The 18,990-nt window shown below is 39.7% G+C and overlaps 1 protein-coding gene across 2 annotated transcripts; it reads left to right on the top strand.

Moving 5' to 3' along the window:
• The first annotated feature begins 122 nt into the window (after positions 1-122).
• On the top strand, positions 123-18,275 carry mapk14a (mitogen-activated protein kinase 14a). Of its 2 annotated transcripts, none has more exons than XM_080733229.1 (12): positions 123-509; positions 3,859-3,988; positions 4,470-4,528; positions 6,622-6,733; positions 6,913-6,942; positions 8,618-8,665; positions 9,566-9,680; positions 10,458-10,529; positions 13,347-13,426; positions 15,052-15,130; positions 15,923-16,096; positions 16,772-18,275. In XM_080733229.1, the coding sequence occupies exons 1-12, from the start codon at positions 391-393 to the stop codon at positions 16,837-16,839; spliced, it is 1,086 nt and encodes a 361-aa protein (XP_080589355.1). In that variant the 5' UTR covers positions 123-390; the 3' UTR covers positions 16,840-18,275. The 2 variants fall into 2 exon arrangements, with proteins under 2 accessions (XP_080589355.1, XP_080589354.1); XM_080733228.1 differs by lacking the exon at positions 13,347-13,426 and adding an exon at positions 12,809-12,888.
• Positions 18,276-18,990: the final 715 nt, after the last annotated feature.

Raw genomic sequence — 18,990 nt, 5'->3', positions numbered from 1 at the left:
GACCCACTGTTTGGGAAACAGTGGTCTTCGCGTACTATATTATCTCGCGACACTTGACAGCAGAATGTTGCAAGAGGGGCGAAATCTCGGGAGCTGCTGCAGGCAAGTGGTAGTAGCAGGACCAGACCAGGACCCAGTTAGTTCACTACAGACAGAGTACAGACAGACTGAAGAAGAGCGTTTTAACTTGAAGCGTGCATGCAAACTGTGCTGCAACCTCTTGGGCAGCGGGAGATACGCATAAACGGAGATTCCGTAACGGCAATAAAATAGTATCTAGCTGGCCTCGATACACACGAAGCGTACTTTAGGTTGCACGGCTCCAACTAGCAAGCAACCAACCTTAGCAAGAGGAAAGCAGAAGTCAACTTCGTGAGTTGTTCTGCAGGAATGTCGCAGAAAGAGAGACCCAAGTTCTATCGACAGGAGGTCAACAAGACTGTCTGGGAGGTTCCTGAGCGCTACCAGAACCTTTCTCCTGTCGGTTCTGGGGCCTACGGATCTGTGTGGTAAAGATTATTTGCTTTTTGTTTTTATGTATGCGTAGACCTTATAAGCTTGCCTGACTTGACTAGTCGCTCCATTCATTTAGACGAAGGCCAGGCCTATCCTGCAGATGCTAAAAAGTTAGCTTCCCCCGTTCTAACGTTACCACCTATATAGCCAATAGTGTAAAACTATCTACATGTACTAAAGTAATGTACAATTTTGAGGTATTTGTACTTATTTCCAAAATTCTATTATTTTACTTCTGCTTCAGTCAGCTTCCCCGAGGCAAATATTGTACTTTTTACTCCACTACTATTATTTGAAAACTTTAGTTAGTTACTTTGCAGATATTCAATTATAATATTATAAAAACATAGGCTACATGAACCAGTTTAGCCCTTATACCAGTAGGCTATTTGAAAATAGAGCTGCTATTTTCAAACATTTTGTACATTTACTTTTAATACTTTTAAGTCCATTTTGATGCCAATACTTTTGTACCTTTACTCAAGTACATTTTGAATTCTGGTCTTTTACTTGTAACAGTGTTTCTATTTTGCAGTATTTATACTTTTACTTGTGTGAGTACTTTCCCCACCACTGCCTAGTAGCTAACGTTAGCTAGCAAGGTGGAACCACGATGTGATTGTGAACATGCACACATGACTCTGTGCTCTCTTCCTCCTTTGTAATAACTACAACCAGATATGTCCGAGTCTGACTATTAACAACCGCGAGGGAAACTGTAGTGAAATCAGCTTGACAAGCACAACAGAGATCATTGAACAAGTGTTATCCATTTCTGGTCATGTGTGGTCGCTTCTTTATTTGACGTACTGTCAATCACGACTTATTATTTGATGTACTGACTGTCAATCACGACTTATGTTGTCCTCACAAAAGATTACTTTAACGACAAACAAAACAATCATGCTAGTTGATTGATGACCATCCCATCCTTTTGGTAATCCCTGCATGTGCACACAACCACGCACAAACCATGAACAATGCTGACTGATTTGTGTTGGGTTTCAGTTTCAGTTTGGCAAATAAAACATCTATAATGGACAATGCAGGGCATTGGAAAATCAACATTAAATATTTTCTCATGTGTAATTACATGAATTATCATAAATGAATAATTGTAACAAAATCTTCCCTCCTACAGGCTTTAATATGAGCAGAGATGGGATTCATATGAGTATTTGATGGAGGATTAACATTACGTTAATTTACAATACACACATACATACATGAATGTTGTATTTGTGATGCTCATGTGTAGAACACAGCAGTTGTTATTGACTTAGTTGACAGATGTTTGTTTTGCACTGGAAAGTAGACAGCTGTGCTGTTGCTAGGCAATAGGATAATCTGTTGCTGGTCAGATTACTGCCTGTGCAGCAGTGCATTGGTCATGTATGTTTATGTTATGTATATGTTTTTGAGCAGAACATTTGACTTATGCTGTGTTGTGTTTACGCCAGTGGTTCTCAGCCTTTTCAGGCAGCGACCCCCAAAATAATCATATTTTAACTGAGTGGAGACCCCCCCCCCCCAACCTGACGAGCACTAAGAGTTGAGGCATTACATTTTGTATAACACGGTTCTATTGTGAAAATAGCCGATCTACATGCTCACTCGCAATATTTGACAATTTGGTTAATGTTTCATTTGTCATTTTAGAGGTATTAATTGTCACTTTAGAAATGTGCAGATAGCCTCTATACACTTAAACTTTATGTTGGTTTGTTTACTGTTGAGAGAGAAAACAATGTTGCACATTAAGTTAATCATCTGGGGACCCCCCAACATAATTTGAGGACCCACCTGGGGATCCTGACCCACAGGTTGAGAACCACTGGTTTACGCCATCCGGTCATGGTGGAACCAGGCTTTCAAATGAGTGAACTGCCAGACCAATTGTTTTCTTCTATAATCATGTAATGATGCTTTTCATAAGTGTGACATTAGATAGTTTCCCACACATGTAACCCTAACCCTATATGCACAGTGCACACACAATATGACCAAAAGTCAGTCGACACCCTTTCTATCAGTGTCTGCCTGACCTCATTAATGATCTTGTAGCTGAATGGCATTGTAGAGTCGGTCCCCTTTGCTCCACTGTTCTGGCATTGGTTTTCACAATATACAATTTAGGCATTTAGGCAAAACAAAAACTTATCATTAGTATAAGCAGTCTAATAGAAAACAAAACGATATTCTGTACATTGAAACTATACACACTATAGGATGCAAAGATCTACAAATGAACCTGCCACGTGTCTACTAATTTGCTTCTTTCAGCTACAACACCATTAGTAAGGCCAGATACTTCATGTTGGGCGATTAGTCCTGGCTAGCATTTGGCATTCCAATTCATTCCAAAGGTGTTTGATAGGGTTAAGGTCAGCACTCGCTCTGTGCAGGCCAGTCAAGTTCTTCCACATTCAGCCTCAACAAACCTGTATTGATTTGAGGGGGGATCACGGGTGCATTTTCATTCTTAAGATTTCTAATAACTGGTACAAATGGCACTAATTAGAAACAAATATAGAGGGGATGTAGCCAGTATTTTGGTCATATGCTTTATCTTGCGTGCAGACAATACTTGATGTTGCCAAAACTTGCCATAGGCCCTTGAGGAGAGACCCAGTTCCTCTAAGGCAGGGGTTCTCAAAAACATTTTGATGTCACAACCCCATATTATTAGCGTTTATTTGGGTTGCCTATATGCGACCCCTCTGTCACCTGCTCGAGACCCCACTTTGGGTCGGGACCCCTAGTTTGAGAACCGCTGCTCTAAGGCTTATAGAGGAACTGACCGAAATCTGTGAGTTGCAGAGCAGTGTGTTGCAGAGCAGTGTATCTGTTGTGGCCGACTGCCCATGGCTGTGGTTAGGCTGGCTGAGATTCTCTGAGCAGGAGGAAATGCAAGAGAGACAGTTCTCCCTCAAGTCTCTCTGATAGAATCCAGGCAGTAGAGGTTGGCCTGAATTTGCTGAGAAATTAAAAATTTCTGCTGATGTCCACCATTTTTCCGGCCTTCAGCACATCTTGCAGCACTTGACGTGGTTTGAATAGCCACCTCAGCCCACAGTGAGCTATTTGAAACGGAGTGTTCTCATCTCTCTTAAAATGATAACCATGGTTTATTCTTAAAGGTGTGCAGTGCTGAGTAGATGTGTTGATGGGCATTTTTTTGTTTGTTTTTGGGGTCCAACTTTTCTAATCCTGTCTGAGCATCTCCTCCTCTTCTTTGTCTATGCTTTCAGCTTCACTTCTACAGTATTCCTGGGATAGGTGTGTCTGTGATGATACATACTTATTTTAATCCAAATGCTATACCCCTCTTGTTTTAAACAGTTCTTCATATGATGAGAAGACTGGCCTGAAGATAGCTGTGAAGAAACTCTCCCGGCCGTTTCAGTCCATCATCCATGCTAAGAGAACTTATCGAGAGCTGCGACTTCTGAAGCACATGAAACACGAGAATGTGAGTCTCTCACTTTCTTTGCCACTGTCGTATCATTAAAGGACAACTTTGTTTTTTTACAACAAGGGTTCATATTTTAGATTGTAATTGGAGAAAAGAAAAAGTGAGTGTTAAAATGTTTTCATTTGCTTCGTTCTATTGTTTTATCACGTTTACTGTGCTAAAATGTTGGGCATGCGTATGCATGGGGGCATGCGTACAAGTGGTTAAATATGTCTTTTTAGACACAATAAGCCAGCAGTTTCTTTATTGCTATTTACTGTAACACTTCCAGCCCCCATAAGTCACATCCAACCATGAAAGGTTGCAACAATGGAAACTAGTTGTTGGCTGATAATTGTGTACAGGTGTATATAACGCCCCCAGAGTCTCTGTGTTGGAAGAGATTGGTGTTAATTTAAAATGGTTGCTACTGCTGGTGCATGGCCCAGTGCCACTGTTTTGCATTGGTGACTGTACTGTTATCTCATTGCTGTTGCAGGTGATTGGTCTTCTAGATGTCTTCACCCCTGCAACCTCTCTGGAGGAGTTCAATGATGTGTAAGTTGAACATGCTTTAAATATTATATGACCTTTCCCTCCCCCTTAGATACTATCAACATGTCTGCGGAGTCAGGGTGAGGGTTCCACCTAGCAGTCGTTTTTAGTGGAACAACGGCATTCCATGTTGTAGTGTCCGTACGTTCTGTACAGGACACAGTGCAGGGCAGGCTGTGCTTGGGAACCACCTGGAGGTCAGCCAGTCAACTAAATGAAGTGGAATGTTTCTTAGATTGTCCAATCTGTTACAGTAAGTTATTCAGTCTCACAGCTACAACAGTGTTTTCCCCCACTGGCTTTCCTTCCTTGTTCCTTGGTCCATGTTCCTGGCTTTGTATAATACAACATAATAAAGCAACCAAGCAAACGAGCTGGCAACCTCATAGATATTGTTTGTTGACATTGAAAGGCATAGGAAAAAGGAAGCAACTGTCTTTCTTGTGACTCAGAGTTCTGACTGGTTTACGCTGCTTGCTCTGCTGCGTGTGTGGATGCCAGAGTGAGAGCGTCAGGGGCTCACGCCTGGGCCTGCAGTGGGGGTTCACACCGCCTCCACCAATGCAATGTGTGTTGTGCTGCTCATCTTCATGCCTAGTGTGTACTGTGTACATTTCACAAAGGCAATAGCTGTAGTAGAGTAGACTAGGAAGTGATACCATGGCTGTTTTTTCCATCTTCAGCATATGGTGCGTTATACTGTGTTATACTGTTCTTGTTTACCATCTGAACTGTGTACTGTCTGCCCTCCAAAGTAACTTCGCTGTCCTACTTAACATCATGCAGCTGAGGACAGCGGGCTATGCAAGGTCACTAACCCATATAGGCTGAGTCTCTGCAAGCATGCGGCTGTGTGCGTGTGGCTGATTGTGTGGTTGGGGTGTGAGAGAAAGAAGGCGATGTGGAAAGATAAATGCCTGCAGTGTAATTGAGATTTTCCCCATTGCTGCACACAGCATAATGTGAACATTAACATGGACTCTGTGGTCGGAGACTTTATAGGCTGCTATTTTCTGTCCATGCATATCTACTGTATGTGTGCACAGACAGTACACATGTCTACAGGAACAGTGCAAAGGTTCCTCATGCGGTGCTATCCAGGAAAAATCCAGGATATGCAGGTGCTGGAACTGTGGTTCCCTCTTCCCTTCAGCTCTAAAAATACACTAACTGACTCACACTGCTTTGGCTTTGCGTCTGCGCTCTACTCCTGTTTCTATAGGAGAGAGTTCCATAGATCAAATTGTACGAGGCTTCCCTATTTATACATCTTTCTTTCCGTGCCTGGTGAACTCTGCAGAGTGCATGTGCTCCAACCTTGCTGACTTCTTATGTCGGGGAGAAGAGGGGTAATGAGGACAAGTTCAAGCTCAACTGGGAACTATTTTAAGCACTCACTCACTGCAGTGTGAGAATAGAAGAGCATTCATGTAACTGTTGAGCAGCGGGCGGCTGATGCGGACACATGCCTGTGTGCGTTTTGGCTGCAAACGGCACTGAAGCCTCCTGTTCATGACCGGCATCAGAAGTGTTTGCCACTGTTTGGGCTTTTTAAACCGTGATGGTGGCATTCGTTTTGAATTACTGGTGTTGGGCCGCTTATGTATTGTGTGGTGTTTAATGACATTCCATTTGTGAAGGGGTTGGCCTATTGTGGCCTCTGGAGAGGAGTGTGAATCAGGAGAAGCAGCCGTTAAACCGGTTTGAACTCACAAGTTCACCTAGACACATGCAGAGCAGTGCCCTGGGTACAAAGAACTCCTCAAATGTATGTGTATATATATATATATATATATATATATATATATATATATATATATATATATATATATATATATATATATATATATATATATATATATATATATATATATAAAAATTGTCTGTCCATTTAGACATTTATGAGATGGAACATTTAGAATAGTGTTGGCCTGTCTTCTATCAGTGAAGTCAAATGGTTTTTAAAGAGTATTTTTAAGTGGTTTATATTAGAATGTGGGATTAGGAATGCTGGAATTGAACCAGGGCTGCTGAAACTACGTTGCTGACACACTATCTGTGAAGTGTTTCTAACAGTTCTGCTTTGTATTTGGCAGGTATCTTGTGACTCATCTAATGGGTGCTGACCTCAACAACATAGTCAAGTGTCAGAAACTCACAGATGACCATGTTCAGTTTCTGATCTACCAGATCCTTCGGGGGTTAAAGGTGAACCATATTGTAATGAAATGTATTAATAGGCATTGTCAGTTGTATCAACATTGAACGGTTAGATGAATATTCTATACATTGCATTGCTACAAACTGATTACAAACTTTCATCTGGTGCTAGATCAATGCAATGTTAATATGGTGTTAATGCTGCTGTTCTCTTTCTTTTGGTTCAGTATATCCACTCAGCAGACATCATTCACAGAGTAAGTGCCTTGTTTTATTTTGTCTGCTGTGATTCACCTCTGAAATGGAAAACGTTCAGTTTGTCTCTGACCCATTTTGAAAACAGTGTGTCATCTTGTATTGCTTTATGGGCTCTTCCACATGACGGAGTCAGGGCCAGGCCTTGTACAAACACTGTATGGGAAAGTGGGAAGTAAAAAACGTGGTCTTTATTTTGCACGTGTAAATTGTAGAACACTTATCGTTTTAAAATTTAAAATGGGTATGCTTATATCCAGCTATACAAGAGTATCAGAAAAAAGGGGGGAAATATTTTAAAATATATAATTTTATTAACATGTAGCTTAAGGCTGAAATAATGTTATGGTGACCCACACACCCAACCTGAAATGAAAATGTGTGTACTCAAAATGAACTTTTATCAGAAAGGTATTTATTTAAGCTGCTTTAATCATAACAATTTTGTCATAAACTGCACAGCTCAAATGCTGTATACAGCCTAGCCTACACAGCTTGACTCGACCCTTGTCTTTTGGCTGCTTGTTGGTATTAACTTAAGGAAGATTAGCATAAGTCAGTCAGAGTGTGTTCATGTGTCACTGTCAATGTAGTGGGCAGTTTGTTGAGCCTAAGGTTCCGCTGCCCACAGCAGCCGCTTCATGCAGAGGATACAGATATCCTATTACACAGCATCTTGTACGTAGGCAGTTGGTGGGTAAATGGAGGCTGTTAATGTTCCACGGTTACAATGTTGTTATTTTCCTGGGAATGTGGAAATCTAACATGGTTGTGTCTGAGGAGCAGCCGTGTCGCATAACTCTTTGCATCCCCATCTTTGCATAATGTACCACTTGACACATGAGTGCTTGTAGTTTATGTGATTTAGCATGTTGCTTGTGCTGCTGTAATGCTGTATTTGAGCACTGTTTCACAAAGTTTACCTACTTGTCCTTTGTGAAATGGTCCAGAAGAAAGCTATGCCTTGTGCATTTCATCTTGCTCTGACCTGGGGGGGGGGGGGTCCAGAGTGTCCGTTATATATATCCTGGATGGAGGGAAGGGAAACTCACATCACATCCACTTATGCTCTTGGCTGTTCCAGACCAAGAGCATCTGCAGAGGGTGGTGCTGGTGCACTCTCTGCAGCACTTTGCAGTTGAGTGCAATGCGATTCCCATGCCAGGGAGTTGCATATCCAGTCACGATGCTCTCGATGGTGCCACTGTCAGAGGTTCTGTAGGCTCTTGGACCCCATGCTGAACTTCTTAAGCCTACTGAGGCGAAAGAGGCATTGCTTTTGAAGCTTTTGAAGACATTCTCTACAGCAGACATGTTGATGGGGTCCAGCCTCCCTCCTCTAGCTCCTTGGTCTTCCTTTGGCACTGGAACAATAGTTGATTAATTGAAGCATGAGAGGACTACACTCAGGGAAAGGGAGAGGTTCCACATGTCCCTGAAAATAATGACTTAATGGTGGTCGTGTTAGCCGGATGTGGGAGGGGGGCGCTTCTCCAGGATGGTTTTTGTTTATAACTCAAAATGTGGGTCCATTACCATGTCGATATACTGTAATACCATCTTATTTGATGCTCATTCATAATGTTTTGCAGTCATATAAACAGCCTTTAAATTATATGAAATGCCTATATTCACATGCCATGCCATCACCTCACCTGCCACATTTTCTCCTTTTAGGACCTGAAACCTAGCAACCTGGCTGTGAATGAGGACTGTGAACTGAAGGTGAGAAAAGTACTGAGTTGGATTGTGTGGGTGAAATACCGTAGGCTCTCTCCCTTTCTCCCTCCTCCCTCTCCCCTCCTGTCCCACGTCACGCTCCCTCCCTCACCCTCTCCCTCCCTCACCCTCTCCCTCCCTCACCCTCTCCCTCTTTCCTTAGTGAGTGATGCCGTATTCTTGTTTCTAACACACCCTCTGGCCAAAATAACAACTTTGCAAGTTTGCATACAAGACATCTCAGAATCTAATTGAACCCTAATGGTTTTGGTGACCCCATGGCTTTTCCTCTTGCATACAATATATGCCTAGGGCTGTCACGATTATGACATTTTACATGACGATTAATTGTCACTCAAATAATTGTGATTAACGATTTAATTGTCTTTTTGTCGTTGACAATTACATTTCTGTTTGGCTTTTTGGATTTGAAGTTCCACATGGCAGATATGACACAACCTAAATATACAAAAGAAATACATATTTGACAACTTTATACTTTAAAAAGAACATTGATAGTGGAAATAGCCAATCTACAAGTACACAACACGTTTCGTTGTAAGCTCGTAGATCTGCTATCTATTTCCACTATTTTAAAAAATGTTTGAAAATATGAACATTTTTCAACATAGAAATGATTAAGACGATTAGGACAAAATAATCGTGATTATCTCAGATAATTGTGATTATGTCAAATAATTGCGATTAGACGATTATGTAATAATTGTGACAGGCCTATATATGCCCCCCCCCCTCCTTTAAGGATGGTAATGCCAGTTGGTTTTTGGTATGGTTTGGTGTAAGGAGCAGCACAGTCCCTAGAGGGTGCTAGCAGGGCTTCTATACATTGTCTTGAGCTGTGTATAACCATAACCAAAGTTTTCTCTTCTATAATTGTCTTCTCAGATCCTGGACTTTGGTTTGGCACGGCATACAGATGATGAGATGACTGGCTATGTAGCCACTCGCTGGTACAGGGCTCCAGAGATCATGTTGAACTGGATGCATTACAACATGACGGGTAAAGAGCCATTTCTGCTTTATGGGCTGCAACCTATGGGTGCAACAGTAATCGAGAAAAAAAAATACAATAAAGTAAAATGTATTGTTTGCACGGTGATAGGTTGAGAGGTTATAGATTTGCGTTTTTTCACTATTTTTTCAAGTTGCAATTATTTGTTTCCAATGATCTTACTTGCCTGATTAACTATCTGGGTGAGCTTGTTCCTATCTCTGAGAGTTTTATTTATTATTATAATTTTTTTACAAATGAATAGTGCTAAACAGGCCTGGTGGAGACATGAGTCATGGACTTTGGAGCTATGCTGTTGCTGTTATTGAGAACCAATTTGAAGCACTGCACTCTGTTTTTATTTTTTTAGATTTGCCTTTGGGCTTTTATGCCTTTATTGATAGGATATTAGACTGACAGGAAATGGGGGGAGAGACGGGGAATAACATGCGGCAAAGGTCGTCCGGATCGGGAATCGAACCGCCGCCGCCGCCAGGCATCCAGTAGGCCAGCGGGCGCCCCAGCACTCTGTTTCTTAAAGTCAGAATGCTCACTTGTAGTGCTTAGCACCATAGGTGCTACCAACATTACATACCAACCTCTGTGCTGCTGGCAACAGGCAGCTAGCCTCACATTCTTTCCATGAAAAAGAATTTGCATGTAACTTTGCTTCTGTAGCTGCTGATATATGTGGTGTTGATCAGTAACTTCCTTATGTGTTATGATAAAATTCTGTTTATTGCAGACATAAAATGGTATGTTTGTGTTTCCTTCTCTCTATTTCAGTGGACATTTGGTCAGTGGGGTGTATAATGGCGGAACTTCTCACTGGAAGGACTCTATTTCCTGGCACAGACCGTATCCTTTTCACTGGGATTCACCCCTTTGTGGTTTGGCAAATGAATGTTTAAGCAGGAGCCTCTGTTCATTTGAGGAGGCCATATCAATACCTTTTCACCTCCTAAGCTCTTATGGTAGGTCTGGTGCACAATGCACCTACCAAATAAAAAGGGGTAAGCACACTTTGACACAGCTATGGAAGCACTGATTTATGAGGCTTTTATGAGAGACCTTTTATTGGCTTTTATAATTAAAATCGCAGTAACTGATTTGATTTGGTTGATTTAATTTAATGTTATCTCAAACAAGCTTGTTAGAGCTGCCCAGAGGTCGTTCATTTTCAGTGAGCGGGTGGTTTTGCATTTGTGTTTGTATCACGCATACGCCAGCCATGAGACTACTTGTCTGTTCAGCACCGCTTGACCAGCACCGCTAGACCAGCACCGCTAGACCAGTGTGCTGTCATTGGACAGTGTGTCGTTTCCCCTGAACTTTATAAAATGTGTCCTTGGGAGTATTACATTATTAAAAAGTTATTACATTAATTTATGTCCAAATAAGGCTTTAAGAATAAATTAAAAAGAAAATAGAGGCTTAAATTTGTCATTGCATCAGTAAACATTAGCAATAATAATAATAAAATCTGTTTAGGTGATAAATTGTTTAGATGTTCCTGACATTCCTGGTACATCATAAACATTAGATGTTTTGACCATATGTAAGTGATTATGGTTATCTAATGAGCATCGATTAACATATTATATTAGCAAGCCATTGTTATTAAGCAATGGCATAACAACATATTTAATCGACACACATATATGCTACTGTGGTTCTAACTGAAACGGAGTCAGTCAGACACTTTTTGCACACTTCTTTGAGAAGTCTAATATACGTTACATTTTGTGCTGTTTTTTTTCTTTTTTCTTTTTTTTTTTGGATTCCCGACAATCAACTGAATGATGGTGGATATTCCAATTGCCCTGTGATTATTATTATATATTTTTTAAATTCCAATTGACTGACGGCTAACTGATAAATAATGCTGAATACTGCATTTATGTATAACCACAGCATGCCGTTTGAGCTGTGCTCAGCTTGTGGAGCGACACGCAAGCTTATACATCCACGCTATTTGTGGTGTGCAATACCATCGTACAATGAAGTATAAATATGGCTTTTAAAGTGACGGTACACACATTGACGTCTGTCTTCTTGAAAAATATTTGGAAAGCCTAGTAATGAAGAGTAATAATTAATCTTTTGCCAAATTTGCCAACAACTACTACCAATAACAGCTAGGGAACCCATAGTAACCCAAGTAAATGTTGGTACAAAATTGACCCTAAATCTGAGTTGTTGGTGAATTAGTCTTAATAATAATAATTCTGAGTGGTACAAAAAAGGTTTTAAATCTGACTTAGTTAAACCTGCAGATACCCTGTTTATAATAATGGTTTGACATCTGTATCTTGCAGCTGTCTCCATGGTGACCACGTACACGTATAGTATTTGGCAGGGTTTTTTGTCTCACATGGCATGCTGAGAGTGCCCCAAGGAAAGGTTATGAGTCACTGGCAGCCATGGCCACCTGTCTAAAAAAGCTCTTAATACCTACAAATAACTGTCTGCTCCCCTGCCTCAATCTCCCAACATGTCTTCTGTTCCTTTATCTGGGATTCTTTATTCCAGCTTTCTGCCTACCAACGCTTTCCACTGACTTTCTGCTTCACTCATTCACCTTGAAGCAGACTGAGATGTTCTTATATTCCTATCAACATGAAACAATAAGAACATGTTGCAGCACTTGCCTCCGGCACCCTCTGCTGTGGCGTTTTCCTCTGGTTTGTTTGAACTCTGTCAGTAGTATGCATCCTTGGCCCCGCTCCTGTCTCCGCCTACATGACATTTTGTCTTATTACATAATCTGCAGAGCGTGATTGGCCTCCTTGTTTAGTCTTTCTGTATCTGTCAGTGTGTTCAGACTAACAGTTAAGCCTTTACATATGTACAGGACTGTCCTCCATCTTTTCTCAATTTCTTTCTAATTTAAGCTGTTAACAGAGAATACACCGATACACCTCCACCAATTATTTCAGCCACTCATTTATGATGTATATAAAGATCCTTTGTTATATGTCGTATCTTGTGAGTGGACCATAATAGTGTATATTGATATTAAATGTCACAGCAAGAAAGAAATGTTGGTTTCACAAGGAAGATACAGACTACTAGTAATGGATCAGGTCCAAGGTCTCCCTTATCCAGCATCTCATCTTCCTTTACCGTGCTGGTAGACATTGATCAGTTGAAGCTAATCATGCTCCTCGTTGGAACGCCAGGGCCAGAGCTCTTGATGAAAATATCTTCAGAGTCTGTGAGTTCACAAAACTGTGCAAGGTCTTGTTCTTCCTAATATGCCTACATGCCCATGCTGTGTGTTGTGCATCAATTTGTAATTATCTGCTAACAAATTATCAGCATGCTTTGCACCCTTCAACTCTGTGAATTTGTGTAAAATCCTCAACACCTGGTTTCCACTTTGTTACCCGAGTGAATTGGATGACACTTGCCCTTTGATAAATGTGCCTTAGATGATTAACTTGGGTTTTCTTGTTGATTGACAGTACACTTCTTTATAAAGCATGTAATTGTGTTATCTTTCTAAATCTGTCAAGTCCTAACCTGTCTCTCTTCGTGCCTTTTTCACACAACGCTTCCACACTGGACTTTCTTTTCACACAAAGCTTTATAGGGCAACTAAAGAATCAAAGCCTCACGCTTGTTAACCAACTCTGCTGTATCGCTATACTCCCCTTGACCCAAGCCTTATAGATATAAACCAGCTTCAGCAGATAATGCGCCTGACAGGAACACCTCCTGCATCTCTAATAAGCAGGATGCCCAGCCATGAGGTGAGCAGGATCCGCATAGTTGCTTTCTTTATATTGGAGTCGACCAGACCCACAGATTGGGGCGGTACTACAACCATCCTGTTTTAACACTTTATACCTGTGCTTATAAGGCACTTCAGCGTAAAGCTAATGTATACTTTGATGAATAATTGTAAAACTAAAACTAGTATTCGTACTCGTAGCTGAAAATAATTCTTATTTTGGGTGTGTGGGTGCTGTAGATTTAAAGATCCCGGTTAAGTCCCACATTTCGGCTTGGCTGGGTGCTCCAACGAACACAATGGCAGTTTTTGCAGGTCGACAGCCATGTCCATATCGCTGCACTAGCAACTCTTATTGGTTGGCCAGGGAAGGAACTATAGGGAAAAATCTTGAACCTCTATGTACGTTACTCCCTCCCGGTGGAACTTACTGCTGTAAAGAAGCGTCTGTTGAATTGTTGAAAAACAAGGACATTAGGGACATTGGGAATTGGCGATGACTAAAATGAAAGCCAGATTTAAATTGAAAAGACGGATTTGGGTAAAACTGTAAAATATATATTTATAGATATGGGGGGGCCAAAGGGATAATTCACCCGAAAAGGTTTTTTTTTATCTCGATTACTCATGGAGACTTGAATTCTTGGATACTTTTGTTTTTGTCCTAAGCCAATAATTTTCCTAAGCCAATAATTTGATGACCAGCAGTGGTATGGAGACGCAAAGAGTCTCCTCAAGTTTTTGGCTTAGGAATGCAACCCCTATCTGCATCCGTAGAATGGTAGCCAGCTCAGCTGTGACAATATTGAGTATTTAACAGTGATAAAGCCAGAGGGAGTATTCTATAACATTTAATTATAAAACCGGATCATACGTTGTGTTTAAATTAAACTATCATTAGTGACGAACTGAACTTCTACCTTACTTTAATTGCACTTAAAGTATTTGGGTGGCATTTGACCTGCTTGCAGCATGTAATTGAAACCATGATTGCTACCAGTAGCTCCTAACTTGTTGCCTAAAAAGCAGCAGCACAGTAGTAAATGCATTGTAATGCTTGCTCAAATGAGCTGTAGCAGATTTTGTGTTTGAACAATTACACAATGTGGTCAGTCAGTGAGATCTGAAAAATCAATGCTAGCACTGAAGTTCCTGTTAACGTTGGTTACTAACGACATGCTGCATTAAAACTTGTCCATAAGGTTCTTCCTTCTTCTATTACTTGTTCTCTGTCTGCACAATCACAAAATCTGTCCTCTTACTTCTCCCAAATCTTCATGTGGTTCATTTTTTGTTTCTTTTTTCTTTTATTTTTATTTTTTATTTTTCAGAAAGGAGTGAAATTATGTTAGAAAACACAATTAATATAGGGATACAGGGAGTTATCTTTGTGTTGTTGGTTCAGAGTTAAATTGACATGTTGGAGTGTCATTGATGGCACTAATATATATGGTACTAGAATTCATATACAGTGAAAAGACATAGGCTAGAGAGGAGACTAATACAGTATATTACTATGCATACATATGTTAAAATGGCATACAGTATAGTTAGAGAGAGAAAATAATTAGTAACTTAGAATTAATGAATTAAAAAGACAGTATTAAAGTGGGTGTTGACCTTTTGAATTGTATATCTTCCCAGGCCAGGAACTACATCAACTCTTTACCACAGATGCCAAAGAGGAATTTTGCTGATGTGTTCATTGGTGCCAACCCGCAAGGTAATGACAGCAGCACCTGGGGGCTTCTGAACAGAGAGTTATTGAGAGGGCTATTAAATATATTGACATTTTTGTCAGTTTCAGTTTTTCCTGGTTGTTTTTGTTTTAGTGTGTTTTTCACTATCAAAATAACTGTTGGCCTAGAGAATCTCTAGATTGTCCATACATGCAGTTATTGATATAGCTATGCTCATAGACTTGCAATATCTTTATATTTCAATTGTTATATTTGATTACTGTGTGCTGGAGAGCATAGTTAACATATTTAAATAATGTAGTCAATCTAAAGTTAAGTTAAACTGTTGTGCGTCCTACTTGAGCCCTCCCAAGGCCATGGTGTAAGCCATGTAAGATGGTGTAAAATTCCATTGTTGAACCCAGAATATCTTATATTTTGCATAGTCGCCTTCCCCGTCAATTCACATAGGGTAACAGCCATGAATGTATTGGGCTTTTTAGCTTCATTAGGCAGGACATAGGAGAGACACAGGAAAGGGGGAAAGAGATGAGGAAAGATGTGCAAGGCATGAATGACCATAGCTAGAATAGAACTCTGGTATGTGTGACTCATGAGTGTACTAGTTGGCTGCTCCACCCGGCTGGATCATGAAAATATACTGATTTTGACACCTTCCACTTGGCCTGCTGAGAAGCTTTTTAAAACCAGAGCAGAAGCCTTGAATGGTGGCTGGTTACCTGCCGAAATGTGGCCTATAGATAGACAGTTGAGAATTTGCTGGAGTTTGGCAAATTATGATGATCATGATGGTAACTCAATTATGTTTTGCATAGCTGTGGATCTGCTGGAGAAAATGCTGGTTCTGGACACAGACAAGCGGATTACAGCAGCTGAGGCTCTTGCCCACCCATATTTCGCCCAATACCATGACCCAGATGACGAGCCTGTGGCTGATCCCTACGATCAGAGCTTCGAGAGCCGCGAGCTGGAGATCGAAGAATGGAAACGTAGGTGTAATTGCGACCTGTACAGTGCATGATTGCAACTTAACAAAGATTTTTATAACTGATAGATTAATCAAATAAAAAAAACATATTGTATTATATTAACAGATAACTGATTAATTTATACTATAAATTAAAATCATTTTAATGCTCATAAGTTATCAAAGCCCAAGAGATCTTTAAATCTTTTCATTTTATAATGTATGCAACAAAAATGAGCATTCACATTTTGGTTGCACGTCATAAACATTTACATAATACATCAGGTTATTTGATTTAAAAATATGTATATTTTTCAGTTTTATTAATAATTTCATTCCTAGCACTACAATGTAATCTCAGTGGTGTGAAATACTTTGACACTGATTTAAGTATATTTTAAAGAATACTAAAATAAAAAATGTTGTGAGCTTGTAGATCAGTCTTTTAAAAAATATATTTTTACACAGCATTGTTGTACAATGAAGCTTATAAGGCTTAAGTGTTTAACCAGATTTCTTTCATCTTTTTTATCGTGTGATTTGTTGATAAATAGAAATATCCCCAAAAACACACTTAAAATATTTGATTAAATCGCAAAAAGTAATTGATAGAAAATAATTGATAGTTGCAGCCCTGATTCATATCAGTATATATATATATATTTGTATTTGATGACTTTTCTCTTCCATTCACCAGGACTAACCTATGAGGAGGTGATTAGTTTTGAGCCATCCGCGTTTGATGGAGATGAAATGGAATCATGAGACCTGCCATACACATCCAGCATTTTTAAACCATGTCCAAGATCACCATTAGTGTTACATAAACTTTCAGACAAACATTTCTTTATTTTGTCAGAGTGCCTACAATTCTTAGTCAATCATTTGTATCATCAGTTTCTCCACGTTTGTTTGTAAGGGAAACATACCAAAGTGTGGATAGGAATAGACATTCAAAAAGCTTGACCAATTACTCACTACTATTGTCTGTGAACCACTAATATTAATGGTCTATTGCTGGAAAATGTCACACATCTATTCTAATCTATTTAGCTGAAATAGTTTTATATTCTTTGGAGGTTTTATTAGAATTTGATGACTCATCACTGTGACACTTAGAACATGAGATGCTGAAACGTCCAGAACTAAATAGCTGTGCTATTGCGTGTCATACATTTAGGATTAACTTATGAATAGCTTTAGTATGCATCATTTGATAAGTGGAATATATTAGTTTGCTAGCCACTCACTATGCCAAGCTGTCAATCATAGCACTGTATCACATGTTTGTAAAATGACCATTGAATGATGTGCATCAAAATCCAGAATTTAACTGAGGGCGTAAAGATTGACCTGTAATGGTCCATCTCTGCAGTTAAAGGATTTTGCTGTGTGCTTGTCACCATTACATATATCATAGGAACTGTCTTTAAAAATGGTATTAACTTTGGAGGGCATTTATAATTGTGAGAGAAGTAGGATATACTGTATGTCTGTGTTTTACAGCTTGAAAATATGTACCTATTCTCTGTGTAGATCATTGATCTTTCAATGCTTGCCACACCAATAATCCAAACATGTTTTCTATGTTTCTTTTGCTCTATGAAAAGCACCCTTTCAAGGAGTTTGACATTTTAACTGAAATCAATGCCCTGGGACTCTGATGTTTTGAACACACATATTTTGGCTACATATTTAAATAGGATGAAACAAAAGTCTGAGCCTGTTTGGCCATATGAATACAGTGCCACACTCAACCAGGCACTAAACACCACAAATCTGTTTTTGTGGCTACGCGATCTATTCACATTTTTGTAAATATCTGTTCCATATGTTATTTTTTAATCTTACTTTTGGTGGTTTGTTGTCATTAAGCAATCACTATCAGCATGTACATCCTTTTATGTTTGTGTATGTGTGTGAGCGCGTGTATTTGTGAGTGTGTTTGTATGTATGCAAGGGTTTGTTGGTTTACAATAATTTGAAATGTCACGCTAATAGAATTATTGCTTGGATGCCTAAAAGAATGAGGGATTTATGTATTTATACTGTTGAGGTGGTATTTATAAACAGAGGAGATACTGTTGTTTACCTCAGCAACCAGATGACCCCCCTTTAACTATTTTCAATCCAGCAGATTAACTACTATCATTATCTACCTTTGTTTATTAAAAAATAAAGACTGTTATTTTTAAGCCTTATTGTCTGTTTTATTATATTAATGTATTTTGACAGATGCTCTTATCTAATGTATTTCAGTCTCATTATTCAAACCCATTTAGTAATCATTAGGTGTGTAATTATCATCAGCTCGCATTACCACATGCACTAAATGAGGTTAAGATTAGAACAATTGGATAGGGTATTTGATTTGTAAAAGCAATTACTGCTAGCGCTTGATAGAGGAACTAAAAGCCACTTGAGATGCCCCTTCCTGAGGCGCAACAAAGCCCATTAAAACACGCACACAAAATACAGTATATTTATAAGGCTTTATGTTAAGATCAATAGGTCAGTGGTTCTCAAAGTGGGGTTCAGGTCCCTGAACGGCCTGTAACAGTGTACAAATGGAGTGTGTACAAATGTAACCTTTTTTATTATTATTTGGGGCTTTTTATGCCTTTATTGATACAGTAGATGGACAGGAATCAGGGAGTGACATGCAGCAAAGGCTGCCTGGGTCGAGACCGTGACACGCTGTCAGGCTACTTTGGAGCCTGGGTGCCTGGGTCCATTTTTACACTCATGGGAGACCTTCACGAAAACACCAAGTAGCTACTAACTATGACAGGCTTGGTTCTGGGGCTTGTAAGAAACCTGCCTCAACTATGGGTCCAAATGTTATTTCTGACAGAATACGTCATGAGGACTATGGGGTGCTGTAACAGTTATGACTACAACATTTTGTTATGTCAG

The sequence above is a fragment of the Nannobrachium achirus genome, assembly GCF_963921795.1.
Source record: "Nannobrachium achirus genome assembly, chromosome: 9".
Lineage (NCBI taxonomy): Eukaryota > Metazoa > Chordata > Actinopteri > Myctophiformes > Myctophidae > Nannobrachium > Nannobrachium achirus.
Note: the sequence above shows the minus strand (reverse complement) of the source record. Positions and strands in the feature narration are given on the sequence as shown.